Source organism: Vitis vinifera, chromosome 16 (assembly GCF_030704535.1).
Source record: "Vitis vinifera cultivar Pinot Noir 40024 chromosome 16, ASM3070453v1".
In the NCBI taxonomy this organism is placed as follows: domain Eukaryota; kingdom Viridiplantae; phylum Streptophyta; class Magnoliopsida; order Vitales; family Vitaceae; genus Vitis; species Vitis vinifera.
The window spans coordinates 19,377,832-19,402,161 of NC_081820.1; the positions used below are offsets into that span (position 1 = coordinate 19,377,832).

The 24,330-nt window shown below is 31.9% G+C and overlaps 1 protein-coding gene across 4 annotated transcripts; it reads left to right on the forward strand.

The window, feature by feature from the left end:
• Positions 1-11,269: 11,269 nt before the first annotated feature.
• On the forward strand, positions 11,270-13,554 carry LOC100265146 (cytochrome P450 704C1). Of its 4 annotated transcripts, none has more exons than XM_059733788.1 (7): positions 11,289-11,354; positions 11,436-11,650; positions 11,745-11,957; positions 12,043-12,336; positions 12,398-12,736; positions 12,867-13,070; positions 13,210-13,554. In XM_059733788.1, the coding sequence occupies exons 1-7, from the start codon at positions 11,318-11,320 to the stop codon at positions 13,414-13,416; spliced, it is 1,509 nt and encodes a 502-aa protein (XP_059589771.1). In that variant the 5' UTR covers positions 11,289-11,317; the 3' UTR covers positions 13,417-13,554. The 4 variants fall into 4 exon arrangements, with proteins under 4 accessions (XP_019081437.1, XP_059589770.1, XP_059589771.1 ...); XM_059733789.1 differs by having other exon boundaries at positions 12,416-12,736; XM_019225892.2 differs by having other exon boundaries at positions 11,270-11,650; positions 12,416-12,736.
• The last annotated feature ends 10,776 nt before the right edge of the window (positions 13,555-24,330 follow it).

Below are 24,330 nucleotides of genomic sequence, written 5' to 3' on the forward strand. Positions count from 1 at the left end.
AATGATTTATTGAACTAAATAAAAAAATATTAAAAAAAAATTAGTTTTCAATAAATTTCGAAGAATTTTATTAAAAACAATTTTGAATGAGTGATTTCAATTTATTTATTTACAAAGTATTTTCTTCAAGTGATTTGATTCAATTTTATTTGTATTTAATTTTCAGAAAAGTTATTTATATTTATTGTATCAAAAGAATTTATTACAAAATTTTAATTTGAGCACAAAAATTATTTTTACTTGTTTTTACAAAAAAGAATGAATTTTTACAATTTTATTTACAAAAGTATGTCAATTTGTTTTCATTTAAGAAAAGTGATTTATACAAATTATTGAAAAATACATCACTTTATTTGCAAAGAATTTTTAATTAAAAAGAAAAAAATTTAAATCCTCTATTTCTAAAAAAACTTTTAATCCCATTTTAATTAAGGAAAAAGAATTCATTAAAAAAAATATATTTTTTGGACAATTTTATTAAAAATTAATTTTTGGAACAAGTTTATTTATAAAATAATTTTTGGACAATTTTTATTAAACAAAGAAATTTTTGGACAATTATTATTAAAAAAAATTTTCAAATTCTATTAAAAACATTCTTTTTGGATTTTTCTAAAAGCATTTTTTTTGAATTATTTTTAATAAAAAACTTTCTTTTATTAAGAAGAATATTTTAAAATTATTATTTTATTAAAACATATTTATTGAATTATTCCTTTTATTTAAACAAATTTCTGATTTGTTTGATATCTAATTCTGTACACAATAAGTAAGTATATATAAATAAATATTTACAGAAACTAATAAAAATAAAACCAAATAAAAAAGTGAAAAATAAAATGTGTATTCAAACAAGTTTACAACAAGTTTAATGTCTTCCTACAATTTTTCAAAATCTCACTTTCTTCCATGAAATTTCATACTTCACGTGTCATTAATTCGTACTCAACCAACAAGATTGCAGAATGGGCTTATGTAAAAACAAAAATAGTCCAAATTTAATATTAATTCACCAAAGTTTAGAATATGATAAATTAAAATAAATTTAATTGGGCCTAAATTTAATATTTCATACTTCAAACCTAATTTAATACACCAACATAAATCCACAACTAAAACCAAATCAAATTTAATATATAGAGCCCACATGTAATAAAAAAAAAAAAAAATTAAGCCCAACTAGATATCCAATATGCATACCCAAATCTCAAAGCCCAAACATATGACCCATAAATAAACATAAATGGGTAAGCCCATACCCAAATTTCAAAGCCCAAACGTGAGACCCACAAACAAACACAAGCCCAATTTCAATAACAATCACTATTAAAATCAAAGGAAAAAAAACTTACACAATTTCAAATTTTGGAAGGAAGGATGAGAAAGTGAGAGAAAGTTGAGGAAATGGAAGAGTGAGAGAGGGAAGGAGGGAGTTGCTGACCGGTAGTGGCTCGTTGGCGGCGATTGACCGGTGGTCCTATCGGCGGCAGGAGAGATTGATGGGTTTTTTTTGGAAAATAAAAAAAAAATAAAAAAATAAAAAAATGAAAAAAGGAGAAAAAGGAATGGAAGGAAGGAAGGAAATGAGAGGGGCGTGTGGTAGTGTAGTGTCTGGAAGAAGAAGAGCAAGTGGAATGGGGAGGGAAAAAAAATAGGGGTCGATCACTGCCGTGTGTGGGAGTTGGGAAAGCAGGAGAAGAAAAAAAAAAAAAATGAAAAGTGGAGATGGGGACCGGCCACCTAGAAAAATGAGAACAAACAATGAAAAGAAAAAACAAACATGAGAGGTGAGAGAATTGGGAAGAAAGAAGAGAAGGGGGGTATGGGTGTCACGTGGGGGGTATGGGCATGAAAGAGAAAGAGTGGATGGGATGGTTGGGAAAGTAGGAAGAGAGATGAGAGAGAAAAGAAAGAAAAAAAGAAAAGAAAATATAATAATAATAATAATAATAATAATAATAATAAAAATAAAATAAAATAAAATAAAATAATATACAAAATAATAAAAAGTAATAATTAAATGGTAAGTGAGCCAAAAAAATCATATGTAATCAGAATTTAATTTTAAGAATAAAATTGAGCTAAAAATTAATGTAAAAATAAAAATTGGAACAAATTTTGGGGTTTACAATATCTTGTCTTCAAAGGCCACTAATGTTTGCAACAAAATTGCCTACTTAAATTGGCTATGCTAACTTACTAACAAATAACAATCTTCTCATTTGACAATTTTTGTGATAAAATGATCCATCAAATACTCTTAAATGGAGTTTACATATCATACCATCTTTGATGTTTAAACCAAGCATTCTAAATCAATGTTCTTTAATCAACAAATTGCAAATCTTGGAAAGTCTTGAAAACATGTGACTTGCACACATTCAAACAACAATAATAGTAAAAAGTAGTGTACGTGGGAAAAATATAATCATGTATAAATAATGAAATAATGAATGTTACAAGCAAAAAATCTTAGTATCAAATTGGGAAAGTAGATCAATAATCAACAACCAATAACCAATCACAGAAAAATCCAAAATAACGGATCATAGCAAAAGTTCAAGCAATCATTATCCCTTTTTAGTCACAAAAATGATAAAGTGCAATAAAATAAAGTAATCCAAGATTTACTAGAAAGAGTAATGTCATAGAAATATTGAAAATAATGTCCACAACATACAACCATCTCAAAAAATACATCACAAGACATAGTATCGTAAACCAAGATACAAATGAGTTAGAAAAAAAAAGAGAATTTGAAAAACAGAAGAAGAAGAAAAGAATAAGTTTATACGTGAACACGGTTGGAGATGTAACACCTTTATTTTATTTCTAGAATACAGCATATAGAGGACCACATCCTCTATTTAAACAAAAAACAAAAAAAAAAAAAAACAGGGATAACAAAAATAACAAAACTCTTGAGATAACAAAAAATAACAAAATTCTCCAAGATAAGCTCTGTTTTGAATCCGGGATTTGCTTAGTCAATTTGTTGAGATTTCCTTAACTAGTCAGACTACCATTTCGAGTTGAAGTTGTTGCCATTGATACTCCTTCATCTTTCAATGTCTCTCCACTATTGTAGCATGAATTGTGGGAGTTTTCAACTTTATCACTTCCAACCTTATCACTCCTTTGAGTCCCATGATTCACGCCAAGGTGCTGAGTTGTGCCAATACCCTCCCTCAAATTGTGTCGGGATTGGAGACATTGTTTGGTTCGAAAGTTACTGAGTGCAACCTTTGACATTGGTTTGGTGAAGAGGTCTGCTACTTGCTTTTTAGTGGAGATATGTTAAGTGACGAGAAGTCCAAGTGCAACTCGTTCGTGCACAAAATGGTAATCCAACTCAATGTGTTTGCTACGAGCATGAAACACTAGATTTATTATCATGTGAAGAGCACTTGTGTTATCATAGTAAAGAGTTGGTGTAGAGGCCAATGAAATGTGAAGATCTTTAAGAATAAATGACATCCATGTGAGTTCAGCTACTGTATTTTCCATGGTTTGATATTCTGCTTCGATACTCGACCGAGAAATTGTATGTTGTTTTTTTGCACACCAGGAGATGAGATTTCCTTTAAGAAACGTACAGTATCCAGTCATGGATCGCTGTGTCATTGGACACCCCGCCTAATCTGCATTAGAGAAAGCACAAAGATCAAGTGTTGTATTAGAAGTAAAATGTAAACTGATGTCAATTGTGCCTTTGACATATCTTAAGATCCTCCGAACCATTTTTAAATGCACGACAGTGGGAACATGCATGAATTGTGATGTAGAATTCACACTGTATGAAAGATCTGGTTTGGTGAGGGTTAAGTATTGTAAAACACCAACAAGTCCTCTAAAATAACTCGGATCTTCTAGCAAGACATCATTTGATGATGTTCTGGTTTTGGCTTTAAGAGGTGTGCTCATAGGCTTGCAATCGACTATGCTGGCTCTCTCAAGGATGGTAAGAGCATAGTGAGATTGGGACAAGTGAAGACCATCAGATGTTTGAGAGATCTCGATGCCAAGGAAGTAATGAATTTGGCCCAAGTCCTTCATCGCAAATTCAGAGCTCAAGAGTTGAATGAAGGTTGAAACTAGAGCTGTGGAAGAACCTGTGAGGAGTATATCATCTACATAAAGTAGGAGAATTAGTGTGCCGAGGTTAGAGTGAAAAATAAACGAAGATGGGTCGGCTAGGCTACAAAAAAATCCATATTTAAGAAGAAAAACACTAAATCGATCAAACTAAGCACGAGGTGCTTGTTTAAGGCCATAGAGGGCTTTTTGAAGCTTGCACACATGTGTTGGATGTTTGAGATCAACCATTCCTGGAGATTGTTCCATGTGTATGTCTTTTGAAATTAAACCATGAAGGAATGCATTTTTTTTTACGTCAAGTTGACATATGAGCCATTTTTTAACAAGAGCTATAGTGATGACCATTCGAATAGTTCCAGGTTTGATGACTGGAGAGAAGGTTTCGGTGTAGTCCAAACCATCCACTTGATGATACCCTTTGACCACAACACGAGCTTTAAGGCGATCTAATGAACCATCAGGTTTGAGTTTTGGTTTGAATACCCATTTTAAACCAATAACATGAATGTATGAGGTGCGTGGAATAAGCACCCAAGTTTTATTTTTATGCAAGGCTTTGAGTTCTTCATCCATTGCTGCTTTCCATTCTGGATGAGCTAGAGCAGCTCATATGTTGTGAGGTTCACGAGGGATACTGGTTGAGTGTATGGTGGAAGTCAAGGCATATTTTGGATTGGGTTTAATGATTCTTCTTTAAGATCGAGTGGTCATAGAATGTGAGGGTTGTGTTTGTGGTGGTTGCTTTTGATGATTTTGGGATTGCAAGCCGAGTTGAGTTGGTTCGATGTCATTATGTGGAGTGTTAAATGATTGTTCAGACAATTCAACCTGCAAGGAAGGTAACACATTGATCACAGGTTGAGTCCCGAGCTGCTGACTTCCATGCATGTTTGAAGAAGAACTTGTGACAGTGTTAGAAACTGAAGTGAGTAATGGTATCGGAGGTAGAGGACTTGTACATGGTGGGGTTAATGTTTGGGATTCAATTTCAACATTGTGAGTGGAGTTAGTATGAGGCAACCATGAGTCAAAAATGCTTTTGACATGAGATGTAGGTGGTGCAATGCTTTGGTTCTGAGTGTTTTTATAAGGAAAAAAAAGTTCATTAAAAACTAGATGGCGATATATAAAAAATTTTCTACTTGAGGGATGAAAGCACTTGTATCCTTTATGTTTATCACTATATCCCACAAATACGCAAAGAACGGTTTTTGGATCGAACTTGTGTTGCCTTGTATCCCATGTATAAGGAAAGCATTTGGAACCAAAGACACGAAGTGAAGTGTAATTGGGATGAGTGCCATGAAGCGCAAAGTATGGAGTGTCAGAGTTAAGAGCAGATGAAGGTAAGCGATTTATTAGATAGACAACAGTGGAAAAAGCTTCTACCCATAGAAACAAAGGAGCTCCACTATGAAATAACATGGTCATTCCAAGTTCTCATATTATCCTATGTCGCCTTTCAACCATACCTGTTTACTCTGGAGTGTATGGACATGATACCTGATGTATAATTTCGGTGGAGAGGAAGTGAGATGATAACTTGAAGTTTATGAATTTTCCCCCTCCATCCGAGTGAAAGACCTTGATCTTTTTGTTAAATTGTCTGTTGACATTTTGTTCAAAAGCTAAGTAAGCATTTACAAAATCAGATTTATGTTGTAAGGGAATTATCCAAGTATACTTAGAAAAATCATCAACTAAACATGCATAATATCTGAATTTTCCAATAGATAAAATAGGAGCAAGTCCCCACAAGTCACAATGGATTTTTTCAAAAATGTTAGAACTTAGATTTTTAGAACAAGAAAAAGGTAATCTACTAAGCTTCCTTAATTGGCAATTGTCACAAATATGTTCGGATTTGACATTGCCAATAACATCAATCAACCCTTTATTTTTTAAAAATTGTAAAGCAGAAAACTGGGGATGTCCTAAACGTTGATGCCAAATGTATTCGGAACCGGATTTGAAATGATGAGAAAAATAGAGCTCCGACAAGTTGGGAAGCACATAGAGATCACCCTTGTGTCTCCCTATGATCATTGGTTGTCCTATTTGTCATTCATTTACACAAAAACCAATATTAGTGAATTCACAATTAACAGGAAACTGAGTTGTTAGTTGACTTACGAAGCGAAGATTTTTTTTCAAATGAGGGACTAACAAGACATCATGAAGCGATAAGACTTTATTCTTTTGCTTAATGCTAGAATCTCCAATACCAAGAATTGGTAGAGAAGATCCATCATCAATAAGAACTGAATCTGAACCAGAATAATTTCGAATATTAGTTAACATACCTTGCTTACCTGTCATGTGATTTGAGGCTCCTGTGTCTGAGGTCCATTCCGTTTCAACAATTGTGTTATCCAAGGTAAGTGTTGCTAGTGCTTGTGGTATGTCATCTTGTTGTGTTGGTCTTTTGGGTACCCACCAACATATTTTTGCAATATGTCTTACCATGCCACAGTATTGACATTTTTCTTCACGATAGAGGTCTTTTTCAGCAGGTGTCATACGTCGCTCTCCGGGCGGGGGGGAGGGGAGTCGTCTTTGTTGACTATTGGACGTTGGGCTAGGGGAGTAGCCACGGTTTTGGTTCTTTGATTGTTGTGCCTGGAATCCTCTTCCTGTTGAAGTGAATGTTTGTTTGTTGCCTTGATATCCCGTGGAGGATTGTGAATATCTTTGTTGTTGCTGTCCGTAGAAGGCCATTTGATGGGTGAGTGCATGGGTGGCATTTGCATGGTTTGAGAACCAATTTCGTCTTTGATCAAGGCTTTGAAGTTGTGAGACAAGCTCAGAGTATGATGGCCTTGGTGGTTTGAGCATGGTAGTAGTAAAAGTTTCATATTGAAGACCAAGACTAGTGAGAAGACAAAATACCTTTTCTTTGTCTGGGATTGGTTTCCCAATTGCCGCAAGACTATCGCATAGGCTTTTGAAGGTTCGAATATGTTCTCCAATTGTTTTGTCATATTCTTTCCGAAGATATGTTACTTGTTGCTTGAGTGTGAATTCTCGTTCTTGTGAATCTTCAGCGTAGGCATTTTTCAAGGCTTCCCATACGACATTTGTTGTATCTAAGCCCACGGCGAGGCCAGGTATTTCTTTAGAGAGTGTTCCAATTATCCACCCTTGAAGAAGACGATCAGCTTTTCGCCATGCGATGTATGCTTCAGTTATTCTTGGTGCATACGTTTCTGCAGTTGGGGTATTATTGGAGTTTGGTATGGTGTATTGAGGTGGAGCAGGATCTTCATTAGTAAGGTGACCGAGCAATTCTTGGCTTTCTACAAGGGCCAAGGCTTGTTCACGCCACAATGGATAATTTGTGGGGCTGAGTTTGAGAGTAATAAAATTTCCAACATTGAGTGAGAGGAAAGTCATGGTTATTTGAAGGCAAGATGTTGGGTTGTGCTGTTGTCACAGTGGCTTTGATACCAAAAAGAGAATTTGAAAAACAGAAGAAAAAGAAAAGAGTAAGTTTATATGTGAACAGGTTGGAGATGTAACACCTTTATTTTATTTCCAGAATACAGCATATAGAGGACCACGTCCTCTATTTAAACACAAAAAAAACTGGGATAACAAAAATAAAAAAACTCTTGGGATAACAAAAAATAACAAAACTCTCCAAGATAAGCTCTGTTTTGAATCCAGGATTTGCTAAGTCAATTTGTTGAGATTTCCTTAACTAGTCAGACTACCATTTTGAGTTGAAGTTGTTGCCATTGATACTCCTTCATCTTTCGACGTCTTTCCACTATTGTAGCATGAATTGTGGGAGTTTTCAACCTTGTCACTTCCAACCTTATCACTCCTTTGAGTCCCACAATTCATGCCAAGGTGCTGAGTTGTGCCAATAGAAAAGACATCAAAATGTAGAAACAAGAAATCTTATGCTATTAGAGCTCAAATCGTTTGGTGGGAGAGTATTTTGAAGTTGAGAGGAAGCTAAGCTGACACCTAATGCTTGACAACAATAAGTTTACCATCCATATGTTAAAATCGATTGTATAGATTGTCAAAACAAGTGTCCATGTGAACTCGAAGCTAATTGACACAAGCGTCCATGTGAGCTTAAAGTTAGTCGAAATAGATTAACAACCGTTCCAACAACTTACTAGAGTAGCTTATAGTAGGATTTGATGGAACAATAGTTGATCAAGAATCTTGTCTTTGTTTCCTTTTTGCTTCCATCTTTTCCGCATTCTACATTCATTTTTACCTATTTCAATTCCCTACCTTCTTTTCCATGCTGCCATTTTTCCCTCTTTGTCTTTTCTCTTGCTTCCATGTTCTTTAATATTTCTCATCCCACCTTCTTCATTTTTAGTTTTTTTCTTCGAATTACTTTTTAAAAAAGAATTCCGTCTTTCTTATCTTACCTATCTTTATTTTTGTAGCATTCTCACTCAAAATTTTCAAAAGGAGAAAAGATAACCCTTGTCTCTTCTTTGCTTCCATGTTTTTTGATATTTCTCATCTCACCTCCTCCGTTTTTAGCTTTCTTTTTTAAAACTATTAAAAAAAAAAATTCTATATTTCTTATCTTACCTATCTATATTTTTGAAGTATTCTCACTCAAAATTTTCAAAAAGGGAAAAGATAACCCCTAACTCTTCTTTGCTTCTATGTTCTTTGATATTTCTCTTCTCACCTCCTCCATTTTTAGCTTTCTTTTTTCAAATTATTAAAAAAAAAAAAAAAGAATTTTGTCTTTCTTGTCTTACCTATCTCTGTTTTTGTAGTATTCTCACTCAAAATTTTCAAAAAGGGAAAATGTAACCTCTCTTTCTCTTGTTTTTAAAGAAGGAAAGATGAGATCAAAACATGTGGTTCATTCATATTGCTCAGATCAAACGTTTCATCTAAAATTGCATAATTGACACTAATAATTGGTTTAACCATCAGTTTGAATTGTAGGGAGTAGAACAAAAAGACACTGATAGGTGGTTGAATCAATTGGACCATTCGTTGCAATTTGATTTTTAAACCATTGCAAATACATGTGTTAAAAAGATATTTGGAGTCTTAACCAACCCCATAAAAATTTCCTTCAACAAAAATTGATTGAGATGAAGATTTAATGAGATTGAAATATCTAAATCAAGTTGCAGATAAAAGATTTATTGAGAGTGTTGATTAGTAGCAATTTTTGTAGCCAAATGATTCTAACAAGGTCAAAATGCGGCACAAATGCTCCAAATATTTTTAATTATCTTCGCTTGATTGATTACTATTCTGACTATTGTTTTGAGAAGTAATTCATCATCAATATCGTTAACAATTCATCAAAATAAAATGATCATATCACCAATCTTATTAATTTATTTTTATTTTTTTGTGATAAATATTTTAAAAATAATTTATAAAACGAAGTTTAACAAAATATAGACGAATGGGCGCTTAAGTGAAAAGAGAAGACCATTGATTCAATGGAAGATTAGGTACATAGAAAAGAATGTTTCCAAATTCAAAGTATTAGCTAGCCACATCATGTTGCATGTGAAAACAAAACTTGAAGCCAAAAGTACCCCATATCCTCTCAAGTATATATGAGAGACCAATTCCTGTCCGTAAGCTTATTTTATTGCAGCACGTAATGAATTACAATGAGATGTGAATGTGATTTGCGATGCTGGTTGTGGCAAATAACCTTTACTTATCTGCAAGTTGAACGGCAACTTCATTTCCAACCAAAGGCTTATCTGAAGCAGGACTTCTTATGGCAAAAGGCCAAGCAGGTGCTCCCATATTCGTCATCAAAACCTCCTACTTTTAGCCAAATGTAAAAGAACAAGGTTTTGTTTCTAATATGGGAAGCGTTATCCAATTGAAAGTCACTACCAAGACGAAAGTTCAATATCCTATATTGGTTTGAATGAGTAATGCCTTTAATTAAATAATTTTAGGTCTTTCTTGGTTTCTATACTATACTTGGTCGCACGTAGAGGTGATGAATCAGGATGAGGCTATATGAGCATGGATGCACATCGGAAGAGTTGGTGACCACATCAAGGAGAGGAAGATTAGAAATACAGGGAACGGAAGAGAAAGTGTGAATCAAGAATTGGTATCAATCTGTCAATATCTTGATCATAATAAGAAAAAATATCTACTGTAATTTATATACAAGTCGATCTTTTCACATGAAAAATGATAGGTTGGAGTGCCATGGAAGAAGAGTTGAGAAATTGGTCCAAACACATGCTGAGATTTTGAGGGCATGATGAAAAAGATATATATACTATTTTTTAAAATATGATAATTTTAAAACTATTTCAGATGTATTATTGTTTTTGAAGAGATAATTTTACTTTAAATATCGAGACAACTTTAAAATTCAATTAAATTTGTTTTTTCAAAAAATAACTTTTAATTGGATTCCTCCCTAATTTTACAGAAAATTGAAAATATTTGTTTGAATCATCATATTAAAATGATTGCATTGTTGGGATTGAGCTTTATGGGCCCACCATGGTTAGCGCTTAGCACTTCCGGAGGGAAGACCAGAGGCTTAGGACCGTGACCCCTCAATTACACCATTTGTTTATTTGTCCCTTTTAAAGGAGACGTCCCCAAGAATTGAACTTAGGACCAAACCCTTAAGGTTTACTTAAATATCAATCTTGGTATCATCTGAGATTTTTGTTGGGATTGAGCCTTATGGGCCCACCATGGTTGGCGCTTAGCACTTCCGGAGGAAGGCTAGAGGCCTAGGACCGTGACCCCTCAATCACACCATTTGTTTATTTGTCTATTTTAAAGGAGACATTCCCATAAATTGAACTTAAGATCACACCTACTAGCTCAGATGGTACTAAGATTGACATTTGGGTGGATCTTAAGGGTTTGGTCTTAGGTTCAATTCTTAGGGACGCCTCTTTTAAAGGGATAAATAAACAATTGGTGTGATTGAGGGGCCACGGTCCTGGGCCTCTGGCCTTCCCTTCCGAAGTGCTAAGTGCCAACCATGGTGGGCCCATAAGGCTCAATCCCAACATTTATTTTATTCAAATAAACAATTGGTGTGATTGAGGGGCCACGGTCCTGGGCCTCTGGCCTTCCCTTCCGAAGTGCTAAGTGCCAACCATGGTGGGCCCATAAGGCTCAATCCCAACATTTATTTTATTCAAAATTCCACGATTGAACGTTTCCTCTATATAGTACTCTCAGTCCTTCCCCATTTCATCACAAGTCCATTTACCAAATGCATCCTTCTTCTTCATCCACAATGAATTTCATGGGTTTTTTCTTTCATCCCATCAATCTTGCTGGTATTGCTTTAGCGGTAATTCTATCAATTAGCATAATTAAAATCTTTGCAGGAAGATTGGCAGAGAAGAAAAGGAGGTATCATCCGATTGCAGGCACTGTCCTTCATCAGCTTGCTAACTACCCGAGTCTGCACCACTACATGACAGACCTTGCTGGCAAACATAGAACTTACAGATTACTCAGCTTTCTCAGGAGCGAGGTTTACACTGCAGATCCCATAAATGTTGAATACATCCTCAAAACAAACTTTCCAAACTATGGCAGGGTAATACCATACAAACCCCTTGAATTTTCACTTGAAAATTTCGTTGGAAAATCGCATGATAGTGGCTCCAAGATTGATGAAAAACTTGTTGCAGGGGTGGTACCATCATACAGTTTTGGAAGATCTTTTAGGAGATGGGATCTTCACTGTGGATGGAGATTTGTGGAGGCAGCAGAGGAAGCTGTCAAGCTATGAGTTCACCAAAATGCTGAAGGACTTCAGCTGTGGAATCTTTGGAAGTAATGCAGCAAAGCTTGCTGGGGTCATATCTGAAGCTGCAGCCTCAAATCAATCCATGGAGATCCAGGCAAGATTCTAATGATTCAATCATATGGCCATTTCATTTTATTCTGTAATAAACTGATCATCTTGTGATCATGGACATCCAACAGGGCCTATTCATGAAGTCGATGATGGACTCGGTCTTCAAGGTTGTTCTGGGTGTGGAACTGGACAGCATATGTGGAACAAATCAAGAAGGTACCCAGTTTTCAAACTCTTTTGATGAAGCAAATGAATTGACCTTTTATCGCTACGTGGATCTCTTTTGGAAGGCCAAGCGGTTCTTGAATGTTGGCTCGGAGGCAAAACTGAGGAATAGCATCAAAGTTGTTGACCAATATGTGAATAAAGTGATTCAAAGCAAGATTGAAGAAATTCACAAGTTGCAAGAAGTATCAGTACCTGTGAGTAATTAACTGCTTGATCACCTACTCTTACTTGAGAATAATAAGATGATGTACACAGATTAATGATGAATGGCAGATGAAAAAAGGAGATGTTTTATCGAGGTTTCTGGAATTGAGGAAGACAGATCCCAAGTACCTAAAAGACATAATCCTCAGTTTCATAATTGCTGGCAAAGACACCACAGCTCTTACTCTTTCCTGGTTCCTTTACATGCTCTGCAAGCATCCTCCCATACAGGAAAAGATTGCCCAGGAAGTGAAGGAAGCAACAAAAGCCAGAGATGCTTCCACCTTGGATGAGCTTGCAGCCAGCATAACTGAAGAATCCCTTGACAAGATGCAGTATCTCCATGCAGCCCTAACCGAGACTCTAAGACTCTATCCCCCGGTTCCAGTGGTAATGCACACCTATATATATATGAATGAAAACATGTTCTTAGTTGAAATATTGCAGGCATGGACTATTTGATATAGCCCTTTTCGGCTTGTTGATATTGTTTTGGTAATATTGTATGGCGGTGTCACAGGATGGAAAGCTCTGCCTCTCTGATGATACCTGGCCAGATGCATTCAGTGTGAGGAAAGGGGATATTGTGGCATACCAACCTTATGCCATGGGCAGGATGGCATTCTTGTGGGGCACTGATGCAGAGGATTTTCGACCGGAAAGATGGTTAGATGAGAATGGCATTTTTTGCCCTGAAAGCCCATTTAAGTTCACAGCCTTTCAGGTAAGCAGATTATCATCTTCATGATCACTCACATTCAGCAAAATTCCCACAAAAACCAGCAAGAATTCTAGAGAATTAAGCACATTTTTAAGCCTAAACATGAAAACTAGATAAAACTCGTTTGTTCTTGCTGGCACAGGCTGGTCCAAGAGTTTGTCTAGGAAAGGACTTTGCTTATAGGCAGATGAAGATCTTTGCAGCTATCCTTTTAAGCAGCTTTATATTCAAGCTGAGTGATGAAAACAAGGCTGTCAATTACAAGACCATGATTAATCTGCATATTGATGGGGGCCTCGATGTTCATGCCTCCCACAGATTGGGGCATGGAAAGCTTCTAGTTGCGTAAAAATCTCTATGGAAGTTGAAGAAATAGATATATGTTTGATTTAATTAAATTTAAAATCATTTGAATTGATTATATCTCATGCATTTGATGTTGACAGGGTGAGATGATGGTTTAATAGAATATACAGTACTTTGATAATTGGCATAAGATGTGATGAACAAGGCTGGCTGCTCTATGTCCAAAAAATGACATCCCAGGAGGGAAAATGAAAATAAAGAATAAGAAATGATCATTTGGGCAGAGAGTAATTTAGGCCAGTCAGAATGTGGTTGCAAGAATAAGGTGAAGTTCAATTTCTTGTTTGTATTCAAATTCCTCTTCAATGATTAAGCAATTTCTTGGCAGATTATGAGTAATGATCAAATAGGGTTCTTGAAGTTTCAACTAATATCAAAAGTCTACTCAAAGGTTATCATTGAACTGTAGCCCACCATCTAAATTTGGTAAAGTACTTTCAGATATGCTATAAAAAGGTAGAAGAGGGAAAACAACTTAAAACTTTTCACTAGTAAGTTTAATGGTCTGGCTCTGTTTGTTTAATTGGAAAATGTAATCAGGAAAGGGACTACTTCCATGCTGGGTAAGGCTGGATAGCACTGTGATAGTAACATTGTGATCAGTTTATTCTATAGAAATATCAACATAGTTTGAGTTGAATTAGTTTCGCTACTTTACAGCAATACAGCAAGGTTGGGTACTGCCAAAAGTCCACTATGGTAGCCTGTGCCTGTTTGGGAATTATTTTTAAAATCATAACAAAAAATTGTTTTCGAGATTTGAAAACATGTTTGGTACTCTTTTTGACAAAAAATAGTTTTTTGAGAACTTATTATGAAAACAAAGACCCAGATTAGTCATGTGATTAAAAAACATTTTTGTTTTTAAAAATGTAAAATAGTTTTAAAAATTTCATAAAACTAGTTGACTATTAAAGTCTGATTGATAACTGTTTTCGAGAATAATTTTCTATTTTTTAGAGCAAATAAAATTAGAAAATAAGTTTGACAATCATAAATTGTTTTTTGTTATCAAGAATAGAAAATATGGTATTTTCAGAGAACATCATTTAGTTTTTTAGAGTTGTTTTAAAAAATAATTATACAAACATATATAATGATTAAAAATAAAGCGGTTGATATAAAAATTATTTTTAAAACATATTTAAAAATATTTTAAGTTCTCAAACAAACTTTTATTATACAAAATATCATAAAACAGTTTACAAAAATGATTCTTAAAAATTACTTTTCATAACTATTTTAAAAAACAGTTACCAAATAGGACCTTGTTCTTAATTTAAGTTTTTGAAAACAAAGTGAAATAGAGAATAATTTTTTGAGAACAAGTAGAAGTTATTTTTATCATATTTTAAAAACAAAAGGAAAACATAGAGGAATTAAAAATAAAAAAATAAATAGCAAATAATATTGAATATGATATCATTCTTCTCCTTTCTACATTATCCAATATTGACATAAAAAATCTTCAAATATGATATTTATTTAAATTACAATTATTTTTATGAATTTCATTTAACTCAATACAACTTTTTATTATTCAAATATATTTCAAATCAAATTATACTTTATACATAAAAATTATTAATTTTTAAAAATATTTTAAAACTAAAAATAAATTGATTTAATTAGTGATAAAAAGTCATCGAGCTTAAAAAGTCATCAAACTCAATAACATTGGAAAGTCATAGACCAAAATTCATTTTAAATGTCTTCTTTACATATAATCATATTTTTTTATTTTTTATTTTTTATTTTCCATTTTTATTAAGTATATAAACTTTAAATAAAGTAAAACTTAATATGTCAGATTCACTAATGAGCATAATAATTTTTTAAAAATAATTTGAAACTTAAATAGTGAATCAATTAATACAAAAAATTTATAGACAAAAATTGGTATAAAATAACTCTATTTTTGGCTTATACATAGAATTATATTTTTCCAATTTTTTCTCTAAACAAATAAATTTCAAATTGAACAAGACTTAATACATTGGATGAGAGTCTAGTATTTTTAATTATAACTTGAAATTTAAATAGTGATCCAATTAATACAAAAAATTTATGGACAAAAATTGGTTTAAAATGACTATATTCTTTCTCTTATCCATAAAAATATATATCTCCATTTTTTTTCACTAGACAAATAAGCTCAAATTTAAACAAGACTTAATACTTTTGAATTTATTAATGAGTCTAATAAATTTTAAAAATAACTTGAAACTCAAATAGTGAACTAATTAATATAATAAATTTATGAATAAAAGTTGGTTTAAAACCACTCTATTGTTTCTTTTCTACATAGAATTATATTTTTCCTATTTTTTTAATAAATAAAAAATATCCAAATTAAACAAAACTTAATGGATTGGATTCATTAATGAGTCTAATAATTTTTAAAAATAATTTGAAGCTCAAATAGTAAGCCCCATTAATACAAAAAAATTTATGAATAAAAATTGGTTCATAATAACTCTATATATATATATATATATATATTTTTTTTTTTTTTGCATATAATTATATTTTTATAACTTTTCTCAATAGAAAAATGAATTTCAAGTAATACTTTATATTAAATTTATTAATGGGTTAATTTTTTTTTTAAATAAGTTAGAACCCAAGATTTAATTAATAAAAATAATAGATGAAAACTAATATATTGTAAGTTATAATTTTACTGTTTGTCTTATATACACAATTATATATATATTAATTTTCCCTCTAGGTAAATATATTCTAAATTAATTGAGACATAATTAATAATTTAAATTTTTTAATGAATTTAAAAATTTTTAAGAATAATTTGAAATTCAAAACATTGAGCCAATTAATTACATATTAAATTAAAACATTTCAAAATCTTGCATTCGTAATTGAATATTAAATGTATACTTGTAATGAAAATTTTGGTTCATATATATATTAAAAAAGTTATATTTTATTAGTTATTCATTTTAAATAAAATATTATTAACAATGACTAATTTTAAATTATTATTATTATTATTATTATCCATTTTCAACAAAAAAAAAAATGAATTATAACCAAAAAAATGAATTATACTTTTAATATATTTTTTAACATATATTTAAATAATAATTTTTATATAAAAATATAGTTTATGATTTTATTCTAACATTAATATTCATGTTTTACTAAAAAATATTTATCTTTTTGATTTTTTTGTAATTACAAAATTAACTTCACTTTTAATAAGACTTGAATTAAATTTAATGAATGTTTTTGTAAACCTCAAAATTTGTCTAAATTTTATTTTTATATTAATTTTGAGCCCAATTTTATTCTTAAATTTTAAATCCCAATTACACGTGATATTTTTGACCTACTCAACCTTTAATTCTTGGTTTTTATTATTTTGTAAATTGTTTTATTTTTATTTTTATTTTCTCTCTCCTCCACCTATCCCACCTACCCCCTTCTTTATTGACCATGAAAAAAAAAAGGGAGAATTATGTTTTGGGGGTAGATGGACCCCTAAATTAACAAAAGGACTATGTAACTCTTCAAATTGAGCCCAAGACCCAATAAAAGTATGGAAATTGAGTTGAAGGATATCATCCTTCAGTATTTCCAAAAATGCCCTTTGTTGATTTTGAGAAAAAAATTAATATTTTTGAAAAATACTTTTATTTAATTTAATATTTTTGATTTAATTTAATATTTTTAAAAAATACTTTTATGTAATTTAATATTTTTTAAAATACTTTTATTTAATTTAATATTTTTTAAAAATAAATTTATTTAATTTAATATTTAAAAAAACTTTCATTTAATATTTTTTTAAATACTTTAATTTAATTTAATATTTTTGAAAAAAAAAATATTTAATTTAATATTTTTGAAAAAAAAATATTTAATTTAATATTTTTGAAAACTACTTTTATTTAATTTAGTATTTTTGAAAAAAAAATTATTGAAAAAAAATTATTTAACTTAATTTTATAAAATATTTTATATGTGTTCTTAAAGGGTATATTTGTCCGTTACTATTTCATATCCTTCAACTCAATTTGAAGACTTATATTGACCTTTTATTAATTTGAGGGCCCATCTACCCCCAAAAGATAATTCTCCCAAAAAAAAAATAGAAAGCATTAATTTAAATTTTATTCATTTTATAAACCTCAATAAAATTTAATATAATTTAGTGATTTGGAAAAAAAAAATACACAATTTTCCAAAAAAATAAAAATAAATTATTATTATTATTATTATTTAAAAATCAAACATCTTAGAAAGTATATATTTTTGAAATTGTGTATATAAAAAATAACTAAAAATATGTCAATTTTTTTTTTTTTGAAAATGATATATTTAAAAAAAAAAATTAGTTTTCTAAAAATAATAAATTTTCAGAATAATTATTAAAAAAAGATTTAAGATAAAAAAGTTTGTCAAACATTGTGGTAAAAAATAATTTTGAAGGGTATATTAATCTCTTCATATTTTATATGCTCCTCATCAATTATGCAACTTATATGGACCAAAACTTAATTTTTGGACCTAGTTGGGTCCAAAACACAATTATCCCCTCTTTCTTTTATTTTTATTTATTTATTTCTTCTCCCCACCTATCCCATACCTCTACCTATACCCCCACATCCAAGCCATACCCATACCCATGCCCCATTTTTCTCCATTTTTTTTTTTTTTTTTGCTTCTTCTCTGTTGGCTTTCCCTTCCCATATACTCCACTCCCAACACTCACACACAACCGATCCCCATTTTCTCTTCCATATTTTTTCTTCTCTCTTCTTCCTACCCACACACTGCCACTCACGATTACCACCCTCACGACCCCATTTTATTTATTTATTTTATTTATTTTCTTACTCTATTTATCTTTTTTCCTATCCACACACTGTCACTTCCAGAGACATTCTGCACACCTGCATTTATTTTATTTATTTCTGTTTATTTTATTTATTTGTATATATTTATTGAGTGTATATATAATTGAATATCGAACAAATCAGAAATTTGATTTACATAAGAGGAATAATTCAATTAATATATTTTAATAAAATAATAATTTTAAAATATTCTTCTTAATAAAAGAAAGTTGTTTTATTAATAAAAATTCAGAAAAATCCAAAAAAATTGTTTTTAATAGAATTTGAAAAATTGTATTTAATAATAATTGTCCAAAAATTTATTTTTTTAATAAAAATTGTCCAAAAATTGTTTAGTAAATAAAGTTGTCCAAAAAAAAATAATTTTTAATTAAAAATTCTTTTGCAAATAAAGTTATTTTTTTTAATAATTTGTATAAGTCACTTTTCTTAAATGAAAACAAATTGAAATACTTTCGTAAATAAAATTGTAAAAATTCATTTATTTTGTGTAAAAACAAGTAAAAGTAATTTTTTTTTTTTGCCAAATTGAAATTTTGTAATAAATTCTTTTGATACAATAAGGGAGTGTTTGGTACATGGGAATAGGAAGTGGGAATATATATCTCATTCATTTTCTCCCTTATGCTTATGTTTGGATAAATGTTAAGAAGACAGAAATGGAATAAAAAATTATTCAGTCAGAAATCAAATCCAACTTCTAGGTCAGATTTGATTTCATCAAAAGTAAGTGATATTTTGATTTATTAAACCCATTTGATAATATAAAATAACATAAATTTACTATTTTACCCTCTTATCTCATTCTTCAAGCCCGATGCTTATCTTCTTTGCAAAGCTAAAGACCCATTCATCATCCACTTTTATGCAACAAGTGATTCCCCCAAACTGAATCAATCAAACCTTCCATGACATTTAGAAAAAAAAATTTCAATTTCTAATTTTTAGGGTTTTGAATGAAATTTGAATTCTTTTATTTCCTTTTTTGGAAATAGGAAAAACATTTGCTAACTTTGAGAATTTAAATATTATAATATATATATATATATATATATATATATATATATTAGTAAAATATAATTTTATAACTACTTAAGCATGATAAATTATTCAATTTTTTTTAATAAAAATGATAATTGAATATTTGTACATTAGAGTTATATGATTTTTTATGGTTAATTTTTTATTTATTTATTTAGTCTTATTATTTAATAACAAAAAAACTTTCAAAATTTATTAAAAAAAAATTATTTTAAATTATATGGAAGGATATTATTGTAAATTTATTTCTTTTTCATTTCCATTCCTATTATTATCAAACATTGGAATGGAAACAAATAATCATTCCAATCTTGCATTCCTAAGTTCATCCAAATACTAGAAATGGAATAATCAAATTCATTTCTATCCACTAAAAAATAGGAATGAAAACAAAATATTCATTTCCATTCCCTATTCCGCTGTACCAAACACCCCCTAAGTGTAAATAATTTTTTTTTGAAAAATAAATACAAATGAAATTGAATCAAATCACTTGAAGAAAATATTTTGTAAATAAGTAAATTGAAATCACTCATTCAAAATTGTTTTTAATAAAATCCTTTAAAATTTTCGGAAAACTATTTTTTTTCAAATATATTTTTTAATTAGTTCAATAAATCAATTTGCATAATTCTATTGTCATTTATTTTGTATATTCTTGTAATTTTATTTTGTCATCATCTTTGTATATATTATTTCGTTCCTGTAATCTTGGTATTTATGATTAATTAATTAATTGTTATAATTTTTTTAATTCGTTTTGTAGAGACTGTATGTATACGGGCTTAGAAGAATGCTATGACTCACCACCGTACCTTCCCAATAAGTAACCTGACCCTCGAACCCAGACTCGATTTTTCACAGACATGTTTTTCCTTCAGGAGTCACACATAGAGTTTTTATTTCTTATTTTGTTTTTCCCTTAAAAAATAAAACAAAAATAAGTGGCGACTCTAAGTCTTTTTCTAAAAATCAAATTTTCACAAAATAAATAAAAAGCGAGTCTTTCCATCAAGTGAGAACGCACGTGAAAAACACGGGTCCACAATTATATAAATTAAATTTATAATGTCTTTACAAAATCAAAATAGAAAAGTTATTTTTAAAAACAACTTATCCAAACAAGTATTTTGTTTTTAATTTTTAAAAACCGATTTTAAAAAACTTGCCAAATACACTTATTTTTATAAAATTCTAAAATCTATATTTTTGTTCTATAACTTAAAAATAGTTTTTAAAAAGAAGTATAAAAGAAAATTGCTAAACAAGCTCAAAGTATTTTCTAAAAATATATTTTAATTGTTTTAAATTGTTTTTATTTATTGTTTGACAACTCTTTTAAAAAAATTATACAAATATAGAAAATGATTGAAAATAAAATAAAGGTTATTTTTAAAAATATTTCATAATATAGAAAATAGGTTAAAAATATTTTAAGTTTTCAAACAAACTTTTATTTTACAAAACATCAAAGAATTGGTTTTGACAATCGTTTTAAAAAATTAATGTCATGTACCATGTATATGATGTTAAAATATGGACGCACATATATGTAACATAATTCATGATTATGCTATTTACCTCTTCCGTATTTGTTTTGTATCGGTTTTCTATAGTATGGGCCACCTTATGTGTAAAGCCTAATGCCATCACGGGCCTTAGATGATGGGCCTAAGACTCGTGAGACCCAATAGTCAAAGGGTATGGTCCCTAAGGCAAGAGGGTATAAAACCAAAAGAAAAGTATATCTTCTAGATGATCACAACTTTTGAAAACAAAACCTGAACTTGTTCTCTCTCGCTTCCCATCGTCAGAGAGAATCAAAAGAAAGGTGGTGCCCTCCACAGCCTTAGAAGATCCATACATCTTCATCAAACGCATAAAATGGATTCGGGTATGTTCCATAAAATTAAGGCATGTTTTGAATGAATTGATAGATATATATTGTATGCGTTTTGGTGATAATGGAGAATGAACAACCATCAATTGGTATTAGAGTGAGGTTCTGGTTCCATTTTCACCAAAAACAATATTTAAAAACAAAAACGAAAAATCTAGGGGAAACAACAGAGAATCTAGGCCAATAAAATAAAAAATAAAAAATGGGTATTGAAGGCGCTGTTGTAGGCCTCCTTATAGGCGTTTCAGACGCCGTTCAAGGGCCATTCGACGCCGGTGAGGGGCACCGTTTCAAATGCGCTTCAGGTGCCATACCTGGCGCCGTTCAGGGGCCATTTAAGGTGCACCTCAACCACCATTCCAGTGTAGTTCTGGAACCATAGGAGGCACCATTTGCAGCGCCGTTCAAGCGCCATTGAAGAAACCATTTGCAACGCCGTTCAGGCGTCGTTCGCAGTGCCGTTTCAGGTGATCAGACGCCGTTTGGTGTCATTCTCCGGTTGGGAACTCCATTCAGGAGATGGAAAAGCACTACGACGCCGTCTGGGTGTCGTTCTCCCACCGTTCCATCGCCGTTTTGGCGTTGTGGGTGACACAGATAGAAAAGCTGAAGCTGAAAACTCTGCTCTCTTTGTTAAAGTAACAAGAGAGAGAGATTTAATATATATGTAGTGTTCAAAATAGATGGAGACAGGCTGTAATAACAGCTGGTAAAAAAATAACAACTCAATAACAATAAAGTTAACAACAAGTGGGCTTCATCTTGTGACATCAGTAACCAACTCCTCTGTTCTCCTTTGTTCTTGGCTTATCATCCCCCCTTAAGTGAAAGGGTCTTGGAGCTATACAAAGCTGAGATTTGAGGGACAAGAACCTTGAACTTGTGAGATGCTTAGTCAATAAATCTGCTGGCTGCTCTTCAGTGGGAACAAAGTGCAGCTGTATCTTTCCTCTCATGACTTGATCTCGTATAAAATGAAGGTCTATTTCTATGTGTTTAGTTCTAGCATGAAACACAGGGTTCTTTGCCATATGGTAAGCACTGATATTATCATACCAAAGTAGAGGTATAGCAGGTCTTGGCACACATAGCTCTTGTAGTAAGGCTTGCATCCAAGCAATCTCAGTAGTAGCGAAAACAAGGCCACGATACTCAGACTCTGCACTACTGCGAGACACTACTTTTTGTTTGGTAGAGGACCAAGAGACTAAGTTACCTCCTAAATAAACTAGATATCCACTTGAGCTGCGCCTATCATCAAGGTGAGCACCCCAATCTGCATCTGTGAATCCCTCTATTGTCAAGTTACTTGAAGGACTTAACAAGAGCCCATTTTGCATTGTTCCTTTTAGATACCGAAGTATTCGTTTGACTGAGAGCCAGTGAGCTGTGGTTGGTTGTTACATAAATTGGCATGCCTTATTGACAGCAAAGGCTATATCAGGTCTTGTCAAGGTAACATACTAAAGTGCCCCTACTACACTTCGATAATGAGTAACATCTGCCATAGGATCTCCATCAAATTTAGACAAGTTCTTCCCAACAACACCAGGTGTTTTTGTCGATTTGGTATCAAACATTTCAGTTCTATGAAGCAGATCTGAAATGTATTTGGTTTGGCTCAAAGTCATAGAGCCTTCATTGTAAGAAACCTCTATACCGAGAAAGAATGAGAGTTGACCCAAATCTCATAAGGCAAAAACTGAATCAAGTTTAGTTATGAGAGACGAAATCTGTGTGGAGGAGCTGCCCGTTACGAGTATATCATCAACATAGACAAGAACTATCAAAGTAGTGGCCTTTCCAAAGTGCAGAAACATAGAACTATCAGTCCGAGACATGCTGAATCCCCACTGAAGAAGAGCAGAGTTGAGTCTTTGAAACCAAGCACGTGGAGCTTGTTTTAAGCCATATAAAGCCTTATTCAATCTACACACTCTATTCGGGAATTGAGTGTCAAAGTATCCAGGAGGTTGAGACATATAGACTTGTTCTTCTAGCTCACCATTGAGGAAGGCATTGTGAACATCAAGCTGTCGAATTTCCCACTTAAAACTAAGAGCAACTGTATGTATGATGCGAATAGTGGCAGCCTTAACTACTGGACTAAAAGTCTCAAAATAGTCCAGACCATGAGTCTGATTATATCCTTTTGCCACAAGCCTAGCTTTATACCTCTCTATATTCCCATCTGGCTTATGTTTTAGTTTATACAGCCACTTACAACCAATCACATTGACATTGGGTGGTTGTTCAACAAGATCCCAAGTATGGTTTCTATGAAGAGCAGCAATCTCCATTTCCATAGCTTTAGTCCAATTTGGATATTTGAAGGCTTGTTTGAGAGTAGATGGTTCTGAAACCTTTATGGCAGAGAGATCAAGAATGGTCTTTTTCTTGGTTATACCATGCATGGACCTTGTTGTCATTCGTGGAGCAAGAGCAGTGACTTGAGGTTCTGGAACAGATTTAGGTGACAAATCTATAGCAGGAGAAGAACTAGATGTGTCCAGAAGTGAAGAAGAGGTTGTAGGAATAGGACTTTCACTTGTGGATAGAGAATGAGAATCTATGGAAGCATGATTGATTTTTGAATCTGGGAGAAGACATGGAAAAGAAGGAGGAGTTATAAGGGCAGGGGTAGAGCCTTCTGCTGAAGTGTCATTAGACGAACTGGAAGACTTGGACTGAGCAAGTGGGAAAGTTGATTCATCAAAGACCACGTGGGGAGTAATATAGACTCTTCCAGTTGCATAATCAAGACATAAAAACCCCTTGTGATTCAAACTATAGCCAAGAAAAAGACATTGGACAGATCTGTACTGCAATTTATGAGTGTTGTATGGCCGAATGAAAGGATAACAAAGGCAGCCAAATACACGAAGAGATTTATAATCAGGATGCCTTCTAAAAAGAGTGAAGTAAGGAGAGTCATACTCGAGAACTTTGCTTGGCATTCGATTGATAAGAAAAGTTGCTGTCTGAAAAGCGTAGTGCCAGTACTTCATTGGCAAGGAAGCATGAGATAACAAAGCCAACCCAGTTTCAACTACGTGTCTGTGCTTCCGCTCAACTC